Genomic DNA, 17,289 nt, shown 5'->3' with positions numbered 1-17,289 from the left:
AGGGCAGGAAAATGTAGGCAGAGGTTCTTGGTTTTGCAAATATCCCTATGAAAAGCCTTCAGTAGAGCACTCTGATGCTAAGCTTCAGTCATCTAACTCAATTAATATTGTTCCTGCTTCTACTCTGAATTCCCCTAACCATTTTTGTGGTTTTACAATCATTCTTTCAAGTTTGGAGAAAAAAAGAAATGTTTGTCTGTCCCCTGCCACTGAGTGAAAAACCCTTTTCTAAATGAGAAAATGAGTCAGGTCTTCCCTAAGCAGCAAAATTTTAGCAGGTGGGTCACTCTGCCTGTAAATGCTTAGTCCCCAGGGAGCCAGCATGACAGAGCACTTGAACTTACCTGCCCGAGTGGAACTGCTTATGGAGCAGAGGTATGGAAAACAACCAGGTGAATTAGATTCAGCGAGCGTACCAAATGTTCCTGCGGAAGATAAAGGGCAGCCCCTGGGAGAGGAAAAAAACCCAAAACAAAACAAAAAAAAACCCCAACAAACAAAAACCTTCATCAGCAGCTGCAGGAACAAAAACACAGTAGCTATGGGGAGGTGAGTTGGGTCATAGCTTTTCTGTGCCACAGTCTCTGAGCTCAACTTGAGCACCATCAGAGGAAAACTCCTCCACTTCTTGTAAATAACATAAACTTTTTACAGAGGTCAGGAACTTGTTTGCAACTACACCCTGGCTCCTCTGGGACTCTCCCATGCCGAGTCTGGGAATCCTACGCTCAGCCAAAGGGAAACAGCCGGGTGCAATTACTGACTAGCAGGTGCAGAACAGCATTCAAAACAGGCCAAAAGCTCATGTTTCAGGTGAATTGCGTGGTGAGGGAGAAAAGTATTCTGTGTTTTCAGCATTGCTTAAAAATTGTGTGTCCCTAGTATAATTACTAGAGTTCTTTATGAGTGGTGGTTTTGTTGTTTTTAAAGGAGCTGGCCATAGTCTGGTGGAGGGTAAGTTTGATGTTTCGTGGTGCTGACCTGATATGCCCTCATGACTGTGAGGACCCCAGATGCGTTGTTACAAACCTCATCTCCTTTTTACCTCCACATATGACAAGTTCTTTGTGGAATGGCCTAAGTCTTGCTACAAGTTTTATGACACCTCATGCAGCTGGGCCCTGATCAAAACCTATCCCCACCACTACCACAGTTGAAGAATCATCACATTCTTTCTGGAGACATAAACATGCTGATTACAGTGAACTCTGTGGCTGTTATGCCTGTGTGAAGTCCATGTGTCTTCAATATAATCACAAGGGTGTGTCTAAATGTATCTAAACTCAGACCAATTATTTTCAAGATTTCTCAATAAAAGGAACATAAAATCTGTTTTGCATTATTTCAGTTCTACTCTGTCTCAACAGGAGAAAAATATGATGTTTATAATATCACATTTACTAAGAATGAGTACTTTAAGGTTACAATCCTACAAGCACCAGAAGTGAATGTTCTTCCAGGTGTTTCTCATGGAAGAGCTTGTAAATGTTCAAGTACTCCCTAAGTAACCCAGTTGAAACCAGGGACAGAGGTAAATGTCAAATAATGAGTGACTGGCGGTATGGGGTGTTTAATTGCTTTGTAGGAAGAAAAAACTCCTAAAAATTCCCATATAATGGTGATGGAGGAATCCATTATTATAACATATACAAACACAAGAACAAGCTTTATCAGGATTTAAATTTTCCTTTCAGTATAAGGCATAAAGGTACAAACTATTTATCACCTGTGGGATTTTACATGTCTAAAATTAACCTGTGAGAGGTGTTCTGATTTTAATTCTTGAAAGCACTATCAGGATGTGACCCAATCCCTGGTTCATTGAAGTAAGCTCAGCTATCAGTGATTTGACTGGCCTCAATAAACCAGAGTTTCTGTGTATTAGAATGCCACAAGATAATAAAGTGTTTCAGAATTACACTAAAAAATCTGGGAAATGGAATCCCACTTCAAACAAATCCATTCTCCGCACCATTCCAAAACTTCAGTGCATGCACATTATCACCAAAAAAAAAAAAAAAAAAAGTATCTTTGCTAAAGAAAAGCAAAGATTTTTAAAATATATTTAATATGCTTTTCTTAGTACTGTAGTTATTAAAATTATTGAGAAGCATGATGTTATGTCAGGATTAAACCCGTCATGGACTATACTTGTGCCTTTGAATGCCACCACAGCAAATGCAGCCAGGGATAGAAGAGGGAACTAAACGCCGACATCCAGAATAAAGCCTGTTGGTGATACTGTCATTTCTGGTGGGACAGTAAACTGTATTTCCTGAAGAGCGTTAGTCTAATTCTCTGTTTTTGACATAGCTGAAGCGATCATTTCGCTTTCAATTTGTAGCAACAGCAACATCTAGTGCTTGAAGTCTGCCCTGCAGGCTTCATGCAGCATGCTTTTCATTAACGCCATGCTTTGTATTTCAATAGCAGCGCCCATCTGAGCTACTCACACCACAGAAAATAATTACCCAAACGTGGTAACAGCTCTGCGAAGCAGGCGGGCGGTTTACCTTCTCTTACAGAAAAGATGGAAGAACTAGGGAGAGAAAGAGGTTAACCATTCAAGATAGTTCAGTAGTAGGCAGGACTTGAGTGAGTTGCTCAAGGTCATACAGAGACTGATAAAGTCAGAGCTGCCTGCCCTATGCTTTACCTGGAAGACTGTGTCTTTGCCCCAGGAGACGTTTGGATCTAGTTTATCCGAGGGGAGGAAATAGCTCATTGCGTTTCAGAGGTAGTTTCACTGTGTTAGAGGGCAGCAGAAATGTCTGGGAGGAAAGCACAGCTGGCATTTTCTCTGTTGAAGAACTCATGCGCCCGCCGCTTGCTCTCCTGGTGCATCTGAACGGAGAGATGTGCATGGCTGTGTGAATTACAGGACCCTTACACAGGAATGTGAGAAAGGGTGGTGGGTTATGGGGTGAGACACCCCCTGGGGAGCCATTGCCCTGGTCACTCTGGTCCTCTCCTGAGCCCCGCACCACCGGACTCTGCCTGAGGACAGCCACCTTCACCACCAGGGTGTAAGAAAAGGCAACGAGGGGGGGCGCTTCAACTGGAGCTCCAGTCCCAGGGGCTCCGCTCCCGTTTGCTTCACCCAGGGCCCGAGCCAAGCAGCCGTTTCCCGCGGGAGGAGCGCCGGTGCGCCGCAGCCCGCCGGTGGGGCCGGACATCACCCCTTGGGCTGACCAGGCGGCTGGGGCGCCTTAGCGCTCGGCTTCCGCCCCAGCTGCCAGCAGGGCCTGGCGTGGCAGCTCTGAGGGCGCTGGGGAGAGCGACACCGGGCAAGGCGGGAGGGGAGGCGCGGGCCGCGTTGCCTGCCCGCCCTCAGAAACTACAGCTCCCGGCAGGCAGCGCGCGGCGCGGCGGGAAGGGCCCTCCCGGAGAACTACCTGTCCCAGTGCGCCCCGCGGGGCGGGGAGGGCGAGGCCGGGGCGGCCGCCGCGCCTGCGGGCTGCCTCACCGCCGGGACCGGACCGGCCTCCGCTGTGACCTCGAGCGGCGGGCGGGCAGGCAAGATGGCGGCGGCGGGGTTCTCCCTGAAGGTGAAGTGGCAGGGGCGGGGGCGGCGGCTCTTGGGGGGTTTTGGAGGGGGGGGGGAGGAAATGGTGTGTCGCGCGCGCTCCCTCACCCGCCTCCCGCGCCCGGCGCGGGGTCTCGAGCGGCGCGCGCCTCCGTCCCTGAGGCGGGGGGGCGCGTCTCGATCCCGGCCCCGTGATGCGCCCGCAGGTGCGGCAGCTGAGCACGTCGGCGGCGAGGCCGGTCTCCAGGCTGGTCAAGGTGAGGGGGGACGGGGGCGGGTCACTGGCGGGGCCGGCCAGCGGCGGGTGGCCGCCGGCTCCCCCGGCGGGGTGCCGGCTCTCAGCGCCCGCCCGCTCTCTCGCCTCCCCCCCAGCCCCCCATCCAGGTGTACGGGCTGGAAGGGCGCTATGCCACCGCGCTGTACTCCGCCGCCACCAAGCAGAAGAAGCTGGACCAGGTAGAGAAGGAGCTGAGCCGAGTGTGGGTAAGGTGTTGCACAGCCTGCGCTGGCGCGGGGGTTTGGGAGCGGTGGGGGTTTGAGGTGGGCTCGGCTCTTGCAAGCTGTGAGACCCCGGCTTGCAGCTGGCCTGGCGGGCCTGCTGCCTGCGCTGCGCCCCCAGCGTCAGGCTGCTCGGAAGTGATACGGGAGGAGCATGAGCTCTGAAAGAACCATACTGTAAATGAGGTACGCTTGGAGCTGCCATTTCACTTCCCATCCGCTTCAGACCTCTTCATTCTTACTCAAGGAATGACCGTGTTGCCTGCCTTGGGTAGGCCAGTTAGGCCTTGTAATGCCTGGAAAACTCCTGGCCTTTATCACGTTGTTTGTGTATCCTCTTAGACTCTCTTGAAGGACCCCAAGCTATCCAGCGTTGTTATGAACCCTCACACCAAGAGCACAGTTAAACAAAAAGCTGTGAATGATGCCTTAGCAAAAGAGAAGATGTCTCCAATTACTGTCAACCTGATGAGTGAGTAACCATTTGACTTCAGAAAAACATCTGAAAGGCTCCCTGTTATTACTGTTAGCTAATCAAATCTGCTTCTAGCGGGTGCTTTAAACCCTTTCAATGCATCTGCGTCTTCCAGATTTGCTTGCTGAAAATGGTCGCCTGCGTTACACACCAGACATTGTTTCTGCCTTTGGGAAGATCATGAGCGCATACCGAGGAGAAGTGCTGTGCACAGTCACCACTGCACAGGTGAGTTCAGAACCTCTAGATCGAGCGTAACAGGTAGCGGTAAAAAAGGCAAACTTCTTTAGCTTAATTTTGCTCTCTCTACTTTTAGAACTTTCTATATGAGTAGTGAGGAAACATCTCTACCAAGATGAAAGTCTTTCTGCAAATAGTTTTTTGATATGCAACAATTATTCATCAGAAATTAAACTCGTTCCTCCTATTTCAGCCTTCCTCTGTGTGAACCCGGTGGCTGATAAAAGTCAGCCTGGTCTGCAGATACAGCTGCCCCTGTTCTTATTTCTGTCATCAGGATCATACAGATCAGGTCAGCACTAACAGATAAGCCTTTAGCTAGAGCAAGGCGGGTACCTGACAGGACTGAGAATGCCTGTGGTGCTTGGTGCTGTGCTTCGTGGGGAGCAGCTGCCTAATTCCCCGCCTGCAGTGATCAGGACAAGCGACTAACTGAACCTGTAGGAAGACTTTTTAAAAAAAGTAGCAGACAAGCAAGTCTGGCTCAGGAAGGTGAGAGGGAAGATGGTGTCTCCATGAGCTGTAAACGTTGGGCTGGAGACATGGTGGTTCTGGCACTTAGTAACTTCTTTGTTAATGGATCCATGCCCAGGTCTGTTAGAGCGGGAAGCTGATCAGCTAGATATGGAATGTAAATCTATAGATAGCCCGTGTGTCAGCTACAGCAGACTGCCTACCTGGACTAACTAGTCTGATCCACTTCAGATGAACTGGCTCCCTGTAGGCGGTGAGCACAGATTGTCAGTCTAGGTGGTAGCCTTCAGGGACACGTGGACTCACAAACCTATGCAAACCTTTCCACAATTTTTCCTAAATGTTTCATACGTAAAGTTGCTTTCTTGCTGCTTTTTGTTGATGTTGGTTTCTTTTGGCTCTCAAACGATTAGCTATTAAATAGAATTTATTTAAATTGCCAGTAACATAAATCCACGACTCTTCGGTGAAGTCCCTTTTGTTTCTACCTTATTGATATCTAAGTGATTTCTAGGGATAGCAAGGACAGATGCACAGTATCTCTCCCGCAGGGCTGCAGAGTTCTTCCGTGGCGGTGGAGAGAGGCAGCCTTGGCCAGGAGCGCTCTGCAGGCTGCAGCAGGGCCGGGAGCTCGATGCCAGTGTCCTCAGTCACTGCCCAGTGCTTTACAGGAAACAGTGTTTCTAATCAAGCTGATGATCTTAATTGTTAGAAGCAGCAAAATTAATCTTTCCTTGTACAGCCTGAACGCTGCTGTGAGGCAGATCTCAAGGTTTTCCATTGAGTGCTTACTTTAGCAAGTAAGGATTCCTGACGCCATCTGAAGATGTCGGCATAGAACTTTTGCTGGGAATCTGTGCACAAATAACCCAATGTTTTATGAAACCAGGAGGACACAAAGTGACTGACTGCTCTTTCTGTGCTGCTTTTTGGTTATTCCTGCTCGAGAAGACTGCTTAATCTGCCTTCCTGGTGGAAGTGTCTGTCTTTAGAAGAATCTGAATAGAAAATGTGGGTTCTCGTTAAATCATTTGAATATTTTCAAGTCCTTCATTTTCCTTATCTTCTGTTCATATTTTTCAGCCCTTGGATGATACCAGCCTTACTGAGCTAAGAAGTGCTCTGAGTGGATTCTTGGCTAAGGGAGAGGTCTTGAAGCTGGAGACCAAGGTCTGGATTTTTGATTTGTAAATAAATTTCATCAGGTTCATGTTAAGATGGGCTTCTGTCTCACTGATCTTTAAAAAAAAAAAAAAAAAAATATTTCCTGAATCCAGTTGCTCTATTACATAGTTCTGTGCTTTCTTGTAGACCTGATGATGCTTTAATTACTAAAATCTTAACTTTGGAATACAGAGACTGCAAAGTTACCTTTAAAAAGTCTCTCTTAAAAGCTTTTTTCTTTTATTACTAGTGCAAAAGTTATATACTAGGCTAACAAATTTTTGCTAATAGAATTTCTGTTCAATGTTTCTTCTTTAGACTGATCCATCAATCCTTGGTGGCATGATTGTCAATATTGGGGAGAAGTATGTGGACATGTCAACAAGGTCAAAGATCCAGAAACTCACCAAAATCATGAAAGAGACTGTCTAGCAAGCCGTGCTAGTAATTCACAATGAAACCTGTCAGATGGAAACAATAAAATTATTTCTCCTTGAATAGATGGTGTGAAGTATTTTGATTCAGGAAACGGCACTGAGTGTGAAAGATGGTGAAGCTGCAGTGAGTTTCACTTAGTTCCCACTGACACAGCTTGACAGTCTGGCTCACCCTGACTGCAGGTGAATGGTGCTCTGAAGGGAATGGAGAATAATGCTCTCAGAGCTGATAAATGGGGTCACGGCTGCTGACGTGCTGTCAGTCTCCAGGGAAAGCTTTTGCTCAGGATACTGTCGGGACAGTGGAGCAGAGCTAGACAAAGGGACCACTGCTTAACAGGATACCAAGGGTATTGCCTTCAGGGCAGCTGGCCAAATTTAGTAATTATTAACAAAAATTAGGGGAGAGATCAGCGTGGGACTTCCTGTGTTCTCGGGCAGCAGAGCCACAGGCGGTCACTGACAAGCTGCGTACCCACTGGCGCTGGCAGGCCTGGCCGCAGGGCGGGGCCTGGGCCGAAGCGGTGGTACGCACTGAGTAATGGCACTTGGCCTATTGAGCAAGTGCCCTTTGTTGGGGGGTTTTCGGGGGTGGGTGGTTTTATCAGTATGAGTTTTTGATAATTTATTTTTGATGGCTGGCAGACTATAGATTTGGTCAACTATCCAGTTTTCAAACCTGAAAAAAATGCCAACAATGCGTTACGGAGATGAAACACGGCGTGTGCCAGACATTAAATGCTGGTAAGTTACTTCCCTGCTGCTAGGTCTATCACTTTGCTTATACCTATGTAGTCCTTTTGTCAAAAATTCTCATCTGGAGATCTATTTCAGGTATGTGATGGCACATCACTCTTCTTCAGCGCTTCTCAAGAATGTAACAGGACACAGTTAAACTTTTTAAAAACCTGGATTTATTCTTGCATAATTTCACTTGCACAGCCACAGTCTCATCTGTGTCAAACAAATTGCACAGCCTAAAACCGTATCGGCAGTTTCCACTTCAGTGACTGCAGTCTGGGAAGCAGCACAATTCCTCACACAGGTGAACACATTTTAAGGACTTATGCTTAATTGGATTGTGTCTGTAAATAGAATTATTTAACCAAGTGTGGCTCAGGAAACAACACATTCGCAGCAACCAAAGTACAGTTGAAATTTTCTTACGAGAAACAGTGGTGTCTGATTCATAATTATTCATTATACCTATTAAGAATGCTTTAAGAAACCAAAAGAAGCCAGCTTCACAGTATGAACATTTTACTGTAGAATAGTTAATGTGATGTGAATGGACAATACAAATTAATTCTATTTCCTCTGAAATAAAAAAAAGTAACTTTTTCTCCTATTTGACCAGATCTTATTTTATAATGCCTTTGTATTTTTTAGGATCATATGAATACTACAGACAGTACAATCTTTTTAAGGAAAACCAAAAAAAGGAAACTAATTGATACCATTTGTTTGGCAGCAAAAAGTGCACTAAAAAGTAACACCACCACCAGTGGGGAGGGAGATTCCCCAATTCTAAGTATTAACATTGAAAAAAAATACTATGGGTATGTTTTTCTTCAACAATTTACCAACACGAAGTAGAAATTACCTGTTACACCATCTGCAAAGGCTGCCTGAATCTAAATTCCTTTTCAGCGACTTGAGGTCTAGAACAGGGTAATTCTGCACAAGTTGTTAACAAAGCCAGAGCCTTCTGGAAGAACCACGGGGGGGGGGCTAGGGGTTGTCATGCCACTGGGGGAGCACGTACCTGTGGCGGTGGCTTTGCCATGGGCCTCGCCTAAGTGGAATGGATGCATGTGGTGCAGGAGGGGTGGTGCAGGTCCCTCCGCCCCAGCGTGACATTTCAGGCAGTGCTGCCCAGTCACCCCAAAAGCAGCCCCTCCTGGGGTGAGCGTGGTGGCACAAACCTAGGAGAGCCTGAAAGACACAGTGAGATGGGGCAAGAGGGAATGAGAGTGGGGGCAGCAAGTTGGCCAAGCACCGGGACCAGTGCGATGGTCCTGCACCCAACCTTCCCTCTTCCTCCTGGCAAGAACAGGTTACACTGTAAGGGCCTTCTCGTGGAGCACCCACCACAGCCAGGGAGAATTTCCCTTCCATTCCATCACTGGATGGACACCCACCCATGTTGGGTTTTTTTTGGGGGGGGTGGGGGGGGTGTTCAGAGACCCTGCTGCTCTGCCCCTATTTCTTCCCTTTTTCCCCTACTCCCCTGCATGCCAGCCCTCCCCTTTCACCTATGCTCACTGCGGTGGCAGGAGCTGCTGCCTGGGGGTCTGACAAGGGGTCTCAGAGGAAGCACCAGCTCCCTTCACTTGCCCAACACTTTAAGATCCCAGAACTGACCACTAAATCCAGGGTTAGTGACACTTTTGCAGCTTTACAAGCAGCACGAGGAATTCATGACAGTCGCAGCAGAGCCTTTGACAACTATATCAAGCAACTAGGCTAGTTTAACATATTCTTACTGCAGTTCTTTATTCTTTTAAAATAGGTCCTAAATATGTCCTCCTATGTACAGAAAAATAATTTCCCAAGGACGGTCCTTGTTTTAAAATATTTAAATGAACAAACAAAACTAGGTGCCTATGAACACTTTTCTGTTAGATTTACTCAGTATTTGACAATGACAACATAGCTGTGTTTTTATATTATATATACAAATAATCACATATATATAGGCATGTATTTAACTATAGATACATCAATATGTATGTAGAACAAGAGTGTTGGGGCTAAACGAACACCAGGATACATGTGGAATGTACGTACAGAGCAAACCCATCAAAGCTACGGTGATTTAACCTGATTCCCAGCTTTTCTGTGTTTCAAGGGTTTTGGCTGCTGGATTTGTATAAACTGAAATATCACAGTGGCAAGCAGAGCAGTATGAAACTAGACACCGCTGTTGCAGTAAAAGTCTGGACTTGTCACATTTTAGTTTTGAAAATGTATTTAATAATATTACAAAAGCTGCATTACTCACAATGTTTCCCCCCCAACCCTACTCACATGTAACAAAAAGTGATTTCTTTATTTTTAAAGGGTAAAAAAATTGTAAAATGAACATTTAAAAAGTTCCCTCATAAAAACTCATGTTGAGAAAATACAGAATAATTAAGTGCATCTAGAAAAAAGTTGTAATTTATTAGTTATTTGGCTTAGTGTCAGCTCAGTGACATGCTCTGTCTTTCAAAGTGCCCAGGTCAACTCACCAGCTGTGTGCAACCTCCCAGGGCTTTACAGACTGGCTTTCTACCAGCACTATACTTGGCAAGGTACTTGGTATTTCCGAGGCCAAGGTCAGCCTAGTGGTTTTTTATTTGACAGTGTTTCCAAATGTGTTGTCATCTGTAAGTATAAGAATTATGATTTGCCCAGTAAATACAATTCTGGAGGGTTTAGTGTCTAAAACCACTTTCAGGAAGATAAGGAAGACAGATCCCTCTGCAAAGACTATAAACTACTTCTGTATTTTATCTTGACTGTTTGATGCTCTATTGCAATCTTCCAATCCTTACAGAGCTTGAACCAACTTCATAATGTAGGTTCTACATTATTGAAGCATTTTGAATTCCTCCATGTGTCCCCAGCAAAGCACGTACACACCTGGCTGGCTTTACATATGCCTTTGCACTGAATTGGGGCACGAATTAAACATCTGCTGAAGTGCTTCACTGAGTGAGGGGCTGCAGTGCTGTGGCAGAGGTGGCAGCTGCCAGATGAGCTGTGAGGGAGAAACGTGGAAAGGGGTCCCTAAACCAGCACTGCTTCACACAGCTGAGCTTTGGGAGTTAGGGTTAAGGGAAGGAAAAAGTGATGCTTTCCAAAAGACTTAATTAATTACAGGACAGAAGCACCAGTTACTCACCAGATGTACACAGAAGAAAAACCTAATGGGACTGCAACAGAGCAAGGCAGCAAGATGAGGTGAGATATGTTTCCCAGTCCCCTGCTGCATTTGTTCATGCAACAACTCAGCCGGTGTTTGGCTTGGAGGGAGCCAACAGGCTCAGCAGGTGGAGAAAATCATGGCCTGGAGGGGACCTGGGTAGTCTCCAACATGAGCCTCAACCCTCCAATAATGGCAATGAACCGGAGGCTATGGGCTCACAGCACAGGCAGCGGGAGCTCAAAGCCTGGCACTGATGGGAAGAACGGGACAGATGTGTGCTCAGGTGGCAGGCTGGACCCCTGAAAGGGGGAGAGCTGAACCTGCCCTGCGTGTAATGACTTCCAGCTGCACCTGACCAAGCGCAGAGGAAAATTAGCTCAGGTGGTTTCCCTGAGAGGCATCTCTGAAGGGCTGACTCCTGTCCACAGGGAGAAAACACTCTCCAGGCAGATCACAAGCCCAGGGTGATCCTTACTGCAATCAGAGCAATGATGGAGAGGTCCTAAATGGGGATACAGGTGAAAGGACAGACATCCACCCTGCTGATGTGTAACGGCATTACTGGCAAATACCTCATATGACTGTAGGCTGGGGGAACAAGTCCTTTGAGAGATAGAAAACTGGCACATTGATGCTGGTGCAGCCAATTCCCTGTATGGAAAGGGCACGTACCCGCGTACCTCCTGGGTGGTCGTGAGAGCTGCCTGGATAGCACCAGGAAAGCAAAGAGCCTGACAGCAATGTTTACAAGCCTGTGAAGTCCTTGTGAAAGCATCTTGAAACAACACAGTGCCTGCTGTACCTCAGAGGTGTATCTCAGAAGGTAGTTCCTGGAAAGAGGAGTATAAGGGCTGTTACAATCACCAAAAAGTTCCACTTCTATAAAAAAAGTGCATGCAAACTCCTGCATAAATAGAGCTGCACTAAATCCAGTGTGGCTCTCCCAGGCTGAGGACAAACACATGGTTTGTTATTAATTACTGTTGTTACATTATGGATGCTTGGGCTCCTGGATAATTGAAGTTCTGATGTGAGACTGTGGATTTGACTCCCCTCACCCCCAAAAAAAACAAAATAAAAAAGATTCTTTTCCTTTCTCTTCAGTATCCTGTCCTGTCTGCAGCCACAATGATGCTGACATTCTGCCTGTTCCCAGCTACCAGCATCTTTCAAAAGCCATTTTAATACTTTCTAAAAGCGGTGTTGTTCCTTTCCAGTTTCTGACCCATTAACTCAGTTCTACTATAAGACTTAAAACCAAGAAAGTACTAGGGAAAAACACTCTTCTCCTTGTTAAAATTAATGTACCTAAGGGAAAAATGTAATTCCCAGAATTACAGCTTGGAAACCAAACTACCAGTGCAACTTTTTCCATCGCATGTTTTCTCACAGCTGCAGATTTTGCTCTTTCTTCTCTCAGGGTTTTTTTCTCCCAGTGTATCCAAAGCAAGACCACTGTTTCAATGAAGGCAGTGAATGCATTAAAAAGTCACAGTACTATTTTTAGGGAGGCTTGATTGCCAGCCAAGGAGTTTGATGCTGAAGAATTACTTCTAAGCAAAATGTCTTCTCAAAAAAAGTAGAGCCTGCTTAAAGGCAGAAATGAAGCCCCGTCTTGAGGGCCAGTCCCAGTGGTCCATGTACCAGTTCAACTTCACCAGTGCCTCATTTTAAGGACAAATAACGGAGAGACCTTGTACTTAGCCTCTCTACAAGAATGAATTTTACCAAAGCAAATGCAGACAGCCAGTCCCAGAACTCCACAATACACAGGTTTACAAACTCTGCATTTTAGTGGGGATGCTTATCTGCATGAATCTGCTCTTTCAATCCAAAATGTGATCAAGCATTATCTGGCTTCAATGTTGTTGTTGTGGTTGTTTTGCATAACATTAGGAACAGTTTACACACATCTTGACGGGGCTGGAAAGGGACCTGTGAGTTCAGGTGTGCTCCTTTATGAAGATATTCAGAGATCAATAACCAGCATCTGAAAAGTAGGGTCTACATAAATATAAGTATTCAATACCGGTAGCACAGACTAGCAGAGTTTGGCCTGACAGCCAGCACATGGCACTCATAAGAGGATGGCTTGACTTTCATATATTGTGGTAATGCCAGCTGACTTTCTAAAACACAGAAAGAAATACCCAACTTCCTAGGTATTGCTGTGCACCTCTCCCTTCCCCAAATGCTTCAGAACACAGGGGGTATTTAAACAAGCCTATGAGAGCTTGCAGTTTTCTCTATGAAAGCACTAGTAGGAATACAGCTAATGAGTCCCTTTTTTCAGTAAAAGGCCTGAGCTTTTACAGCATGAAGTGCTGGATGAGCAGGAGGTCTACGCAGCTATGGTGGGTAGAAAAGCAGAAACCCGTGGCCTGCGCAGCCGCGGAGTTAATGCAAAGCGATGTGCAAGGCTGTAGCATTCCTGAACAGGGAAAACCAGGCAGGATTCAATGGGTTCCTACGAACCTCTGGCTAACCCTGGTGAAAAGCAGTTCCACCTGGGAAGCCAACAGTGCCAGTGTGCTCCAGAGCACTGCGGGTGAGCAAGCGAGAAAATAGCCACATCCTGATGCACAGTCGGCTGGCTCTAAGGGTATATGTACGTCTGTCCTCGATGCACAGGGATTAGGACAGCCTTTCTCTTTAGGATTAGACCGATTATGAGGGATTCCTTAGATATCCGTGAGCCGAACCCCAGTCTTTCACCATCATCATCATGTTTGCATAACTCCTATTGACATTAATAGGAGTTAAACACTGCTGTGCATCGAGGGTAAGTGGGAAATCACAAGTGATGGTGGTCGGGAAGGTGCTCAGTTCTGTTACAACTCCCCAAAATGGTGCAATCGTACATGCCCACGACAAGGGTCGCAATCTGAGAGGAGCCCTTGTGGCTAAGGGTCACCCACTTCTGACACCAGTTGAGTCTCAGAGAAAGGTGCAGCTCCTTGAGGCTCCCTTCAAAAACCTGGCCAGGATTTCTGCATTACACCCACGGTCTTTTCTGTCCTGTTTGTCTATTTAGTTGTTACTGTAATTCATGCTGGTGAAATGATACCATAAAAAAGTGATGCTACTTTTAAAACACTGAAATGCATGTTCACCATATTTACAGCTACTGAGTAAAATTAGGACAGCGATAAAAGGTTAGACAATGACATTTAATGTTACTCCATTAATAGATTTTATCACTTTTTTTATCCTACCACAACAATGTGTATTTTCATATACATTATATTTAATAAAATGTATTGATATGGAATTAGGAAAGCATGGGTTTAGTACTATTTACATATTTTAATTGAAACAATTTTCTTAACAACATTGAAAAATAGAAACTTAAAGTTCTCTTAATTGTGTTTTCAGCCAGTTAGTGGTAAACAAATGCATGCCTAGGAAGTTACACTCCCTCTAAAATGTGGTCAGTTGAAAGTTTCTAACTAAAGTGTGTATCTCTGTTTTGTTTCAAAAAATACATAAGTATGTCTGTCATTTCTGATACAAAATTCTACACTATCTTCAATAAATAAATAATAAAGCGATTCTGAAAAGTATGAAATGTAAACTTTGTTGTCCCTCCAACATACATATTTTTTTTCCCATTGCTTCAAACATTACAGTGGTCTTTTAGGAAATTATAATACACAGACACTTCCCAGCACAGTTTACACTTATTACCATACTGTATCTACCTATCTGTTATGAATATATCCTAATTTCCTAATGGAAATCAATAAGACTTGTAGTGCTAGAGAACACCGCCTATACAGGAAAGGTGGAAACCAGTACTGAAAGGACATGCAAGGAACACCAAAACCTAACATCAGGCTCCACAAGAACGTTCACATGCTACTGAAACAGGCTGACACCTCCCATTCGGAAATAAAGTCCTTACAAAAATACCAGTGTATGCATGATAGGTCATGAACAAAATGAATCCAAGCAGAACAAAGAGGAATTTTACTCTGAGGGGTCTATTCTCTCTCAAGTCCAGACTCAGCAAAGCACTTACGCATGTGCTCAAGGGAAACAAGACGTAAGTGCACGCTTAAAGCTGGGTGCTTTGCTGAACAGGGAAAGTTTGCTGGATGTGGGCCTATATGTGTGTATTGGTAGAGTTAACTGGATATATAAGCCCTGGCATTCCCCCAGATGACAAGTCTTTGGGGTTACCCACTCTGCACCATCACAAGCGCTCTGTTTCCGGTCGCATCCAGCATCGCTGCCACCGAACCTGCGATCACCCTGGCTTGCCACAAACACCTTGGTGAGCCACAGTATGCTGCTGCCCTGAACTCAGTAACACAATGTCGCACAGTTAGGCACGGTACAACCTGATAACTGGTCACCACTGATTGCTTTGCAAACTAGACTCTGCGGGGTAGAAATTAGCTTCCTGAGCTAGAGCCGGGATTTTTTTTTCTTCCTCGCTGCAGGCAACAGATCATCCATCTGCAGTCACACAATCAAGCAGCAGTAGTAAAGGAGTATTGAAGTGGTATAGCACAACATACAACAGGGCTCTATGTTTAATCCTTCACTTACTGTTCGAACATTTACAGTCCTATAGCAAACAGCAACTTCCAAAGGTACCGAGTGGGTGGACTCTTCTGGAGTGCAATTCATCTCTGTGCAGAAAGCCTGTACATAATTTATTTTCAGGGGTTTCAGGGGCAATGTGAGTCATGAAGTGGTATGTTAATAGAATCTTCTCTGTTTATAGATATAGACTATTTATTTTCTAAGTCTTTTCAGTACCAACATGAAGATCTTCAAAGATCTTCTTACTGCGTAACTGCTCCTTCCATTCACATTACATTTACACACCACTTTTTGCTGAGCAATAGGCACAGAATTCCTTAAGGGGGAAAACCCTGCAGAAAGCCTCCAAAACATACCAACATTGCCTTCTTCATGTAAATTAAAGAGTAGGGTAACTGGAGCAAGCACAGCAACCTATGTGGTTTGCCAGCCTTTCAGACTGGAACACAACGAACAACGAGGTTATTTCATAAACCCAAGAAACTAACGTCAAGTTCCACATAGAGAAATCGAGGGAGATCTCCTCACTAAATTGGGATTCATTTTTTCAGTGAGAATTATCAAGGCACAAAGATGCTCCTGTTTGCTTTGATAACCCTCTTATGTGTGAAGGGCAAGCAGTAGTTTCATACCACACCAGTAAGGATTTTGTGACAGCTTCTGCAGACACCTATTGCAGTGAACTCAGACTGAAACAAAACATTGGTCCCTTTCCTCCTAAGGCTCATCGAACAATTGCAGGTCTAGTCGGACGACTATCTCTCCTGTTGGGACTTCATGCAGAAGGAGACACTTTGTAACTGGTCCCTTTGAACCCTGATCCTTCTTAATGTCTGCCACACGGATCTCTGTTCTGCCCAAAAAGTCTGAAATGCAAAAAGACAGCATGCTCAGAAATGACACAACTGTTTTACATTACACCAAAATGCTAATTTGCAGAAGGAACTAAGCTTCCATCTATACATAGTGAAAGGAGAAAACAAGTTTTCAGTCCAACTATATTTTTGCAGTTGAAGGCGGCCAAAGGCTGCCAATCTGCATAGAAGAGGAATTTAGGCAGACCATATTAGACAGCAGCAGCACTAAAAAGTAAATGGTCCCATAAGGGGAAATATCCACTTTGTAATTCACGGCTGCCTTGCTCCAGTAACTTATTTATTTTATGATATGTCAGCAAAAAGGCCAAAGGCTGCTGCACAGTTCAAACTGAGTGTGAAGCCCTCTGGAGATGATAGAGTCAAGCAGTGCATCACACCAGTGACAAGGTCAATGGGCCAACCGGTACTGGCCACATGAATGACAGTCCTATCCCAATACTTCCTGAGAGATTGTGACTCCAAACTACACTCTTCAATGCTCCATACGCTCAACCCAGGTAGTGAAATAAGAATGGGTTAGGAAACCTGGGTGTATTTCTGCCACTGTTACTTACAGGAACTTGAAAATACTTCTCTTCCTCCTGCATTAATGTGTCCATTTGCAAACAGCATCCAGAGTTTTTTAAAGACACAGCAGAACTGCAAACCACACTTCAGTTGTCAACTTGCACAAGAAAGGAAACCCCACAAAAACAGAGAGAGCTTGATTTTTTTGTGCTGATACTAGCGTAACTTCACTGGGGAGCAATGGTGAGCAGGCTCCCAATATGCAAACGGGTTCAATATTAGGGTTGGAACTAGATGATCTTTAAAGGTCCCTTCCAACCCAAACCATTCTCTGATCCTATGATTTACCTCAGCAGGCATGCACCTCTTCAAAATGGGAGATTTGAAAATACCCTTGGAAGGGCGGCAGACCCCTACGTACCATCTGGGGAGAACTGGTCCCTCTCGAACACTGTAATGCAGAGCACGTCCTGCTCGAGGTCTTTGATAAAGAACTGGCAGTTGGAGTTCCACTTTGGGTTGAGGGTGTCCTGTATCGTCTTGGTAATGTGGCACTGAGAGCCCATCGTCACCTCACAGTATGGGTTACTCTTTCCTGGGAAGATGGAAACAAACAGAAGAGTCAT

At 45.3% G+C, this 17,289-nt stretch overlaps 2 protein-coding genes across 7 annotated transcripts in view; one reads left to right on the top strand and one right to left on the bottom strand.

Annotated features, from left to right (window-relative positions):
- Positions 1-3,415: 3,415 nt before the first annotated feature.
- Positions 3,416-6,875, top strand: ATP5PO (ATP synthase peripheral stalk subunit OSCP). Its single transcript, XM_074814289.1, has 7 exons — positions 3,416-3,548; positions 3,733-3,783; positions 3,899-4,009; positions 4,367-4,496; positions 4,615-4,727; positions 6,297-6,383; positions 6,696-6,875. The coding sequence occupies exons 1-7, from the start codon at positions 3,522-3,524 to the stop codon at positions 6,807-6,809; spliced, it is 633 nt and encodes a 210-aa protein (XP_074670390.1). The 5' UTR covers positions 3,416-3,521; the 3' UTR covers positions 6,810-6,875.
- Positions 6,876-7,705: 830 nt separating this feature from the next.
- Positions 7,706-17,289, bottom strand: part of ITSN1 (intersectin 1) — a 148,423-nt gene continuing 138,839 nt past the window's right edge. For all 6 annotated transcript variants that reach the window (XM_074814283.1, XM_074814284.1, XM_074814286.1 and 3 more), the window contains 2 exons: positions 17,085-17,258; positions 7,706-16,144 (listed from right to left, as the gene is read on the bottom strand). In XM_074814283.1, coding sequence (XP_074670384.1) covers positions 15,996-16,144; positions 17,085-17,258 — 323 coding nt within the window. In that variant the 3' untranslated portion in view covers positions 7,706-15,995. The remainder of the gene's footprint in view (positions 16,145-17,084; positions 17,259-17,289) is intronic.

Source organism: Strix aluco, chromosome 2 (assembly GCF_031877795.1).
Source record: "Strix aluco isolate bStrAlu1 chromosome 2, bStrAlu1.hap1, whole genome shotgun sequence".
Lineage (NCBI taxonomy): Eukaryota > Metazoa > Chordata > Aves > Strigiformes > Strigidae > Strix > Strix aluco.
Note: the sequence above shows the minus strand (reverse complement) of the source record. Positions and strands in the feature narration are given on the sequence as shown.

Bases quoted from the DNA above. Each gene is read 5' to 3' on its own strand.
- ATP5PO (XM_074814289.1), top strand. From the start codon at position 3,522: ATGGCGGCGGCGGGGTTCTCCCTGAAG. The intron at 3,784-3,898 runs GTGAGGGGGGAC...CCTCCCCCCCAG, and splicing joins CGGTCTCCAGGCTGGTCAAG to CCCCCCATCCAGGTGTACGG. The intron at 4,010-4,366 runs GTAAGGTGTTGC...GTATCCTCTTAG, and splicing joins AGGAGCTGAGCCGAGTGTGG to ACTCTCTTGAAGGACCCCAA.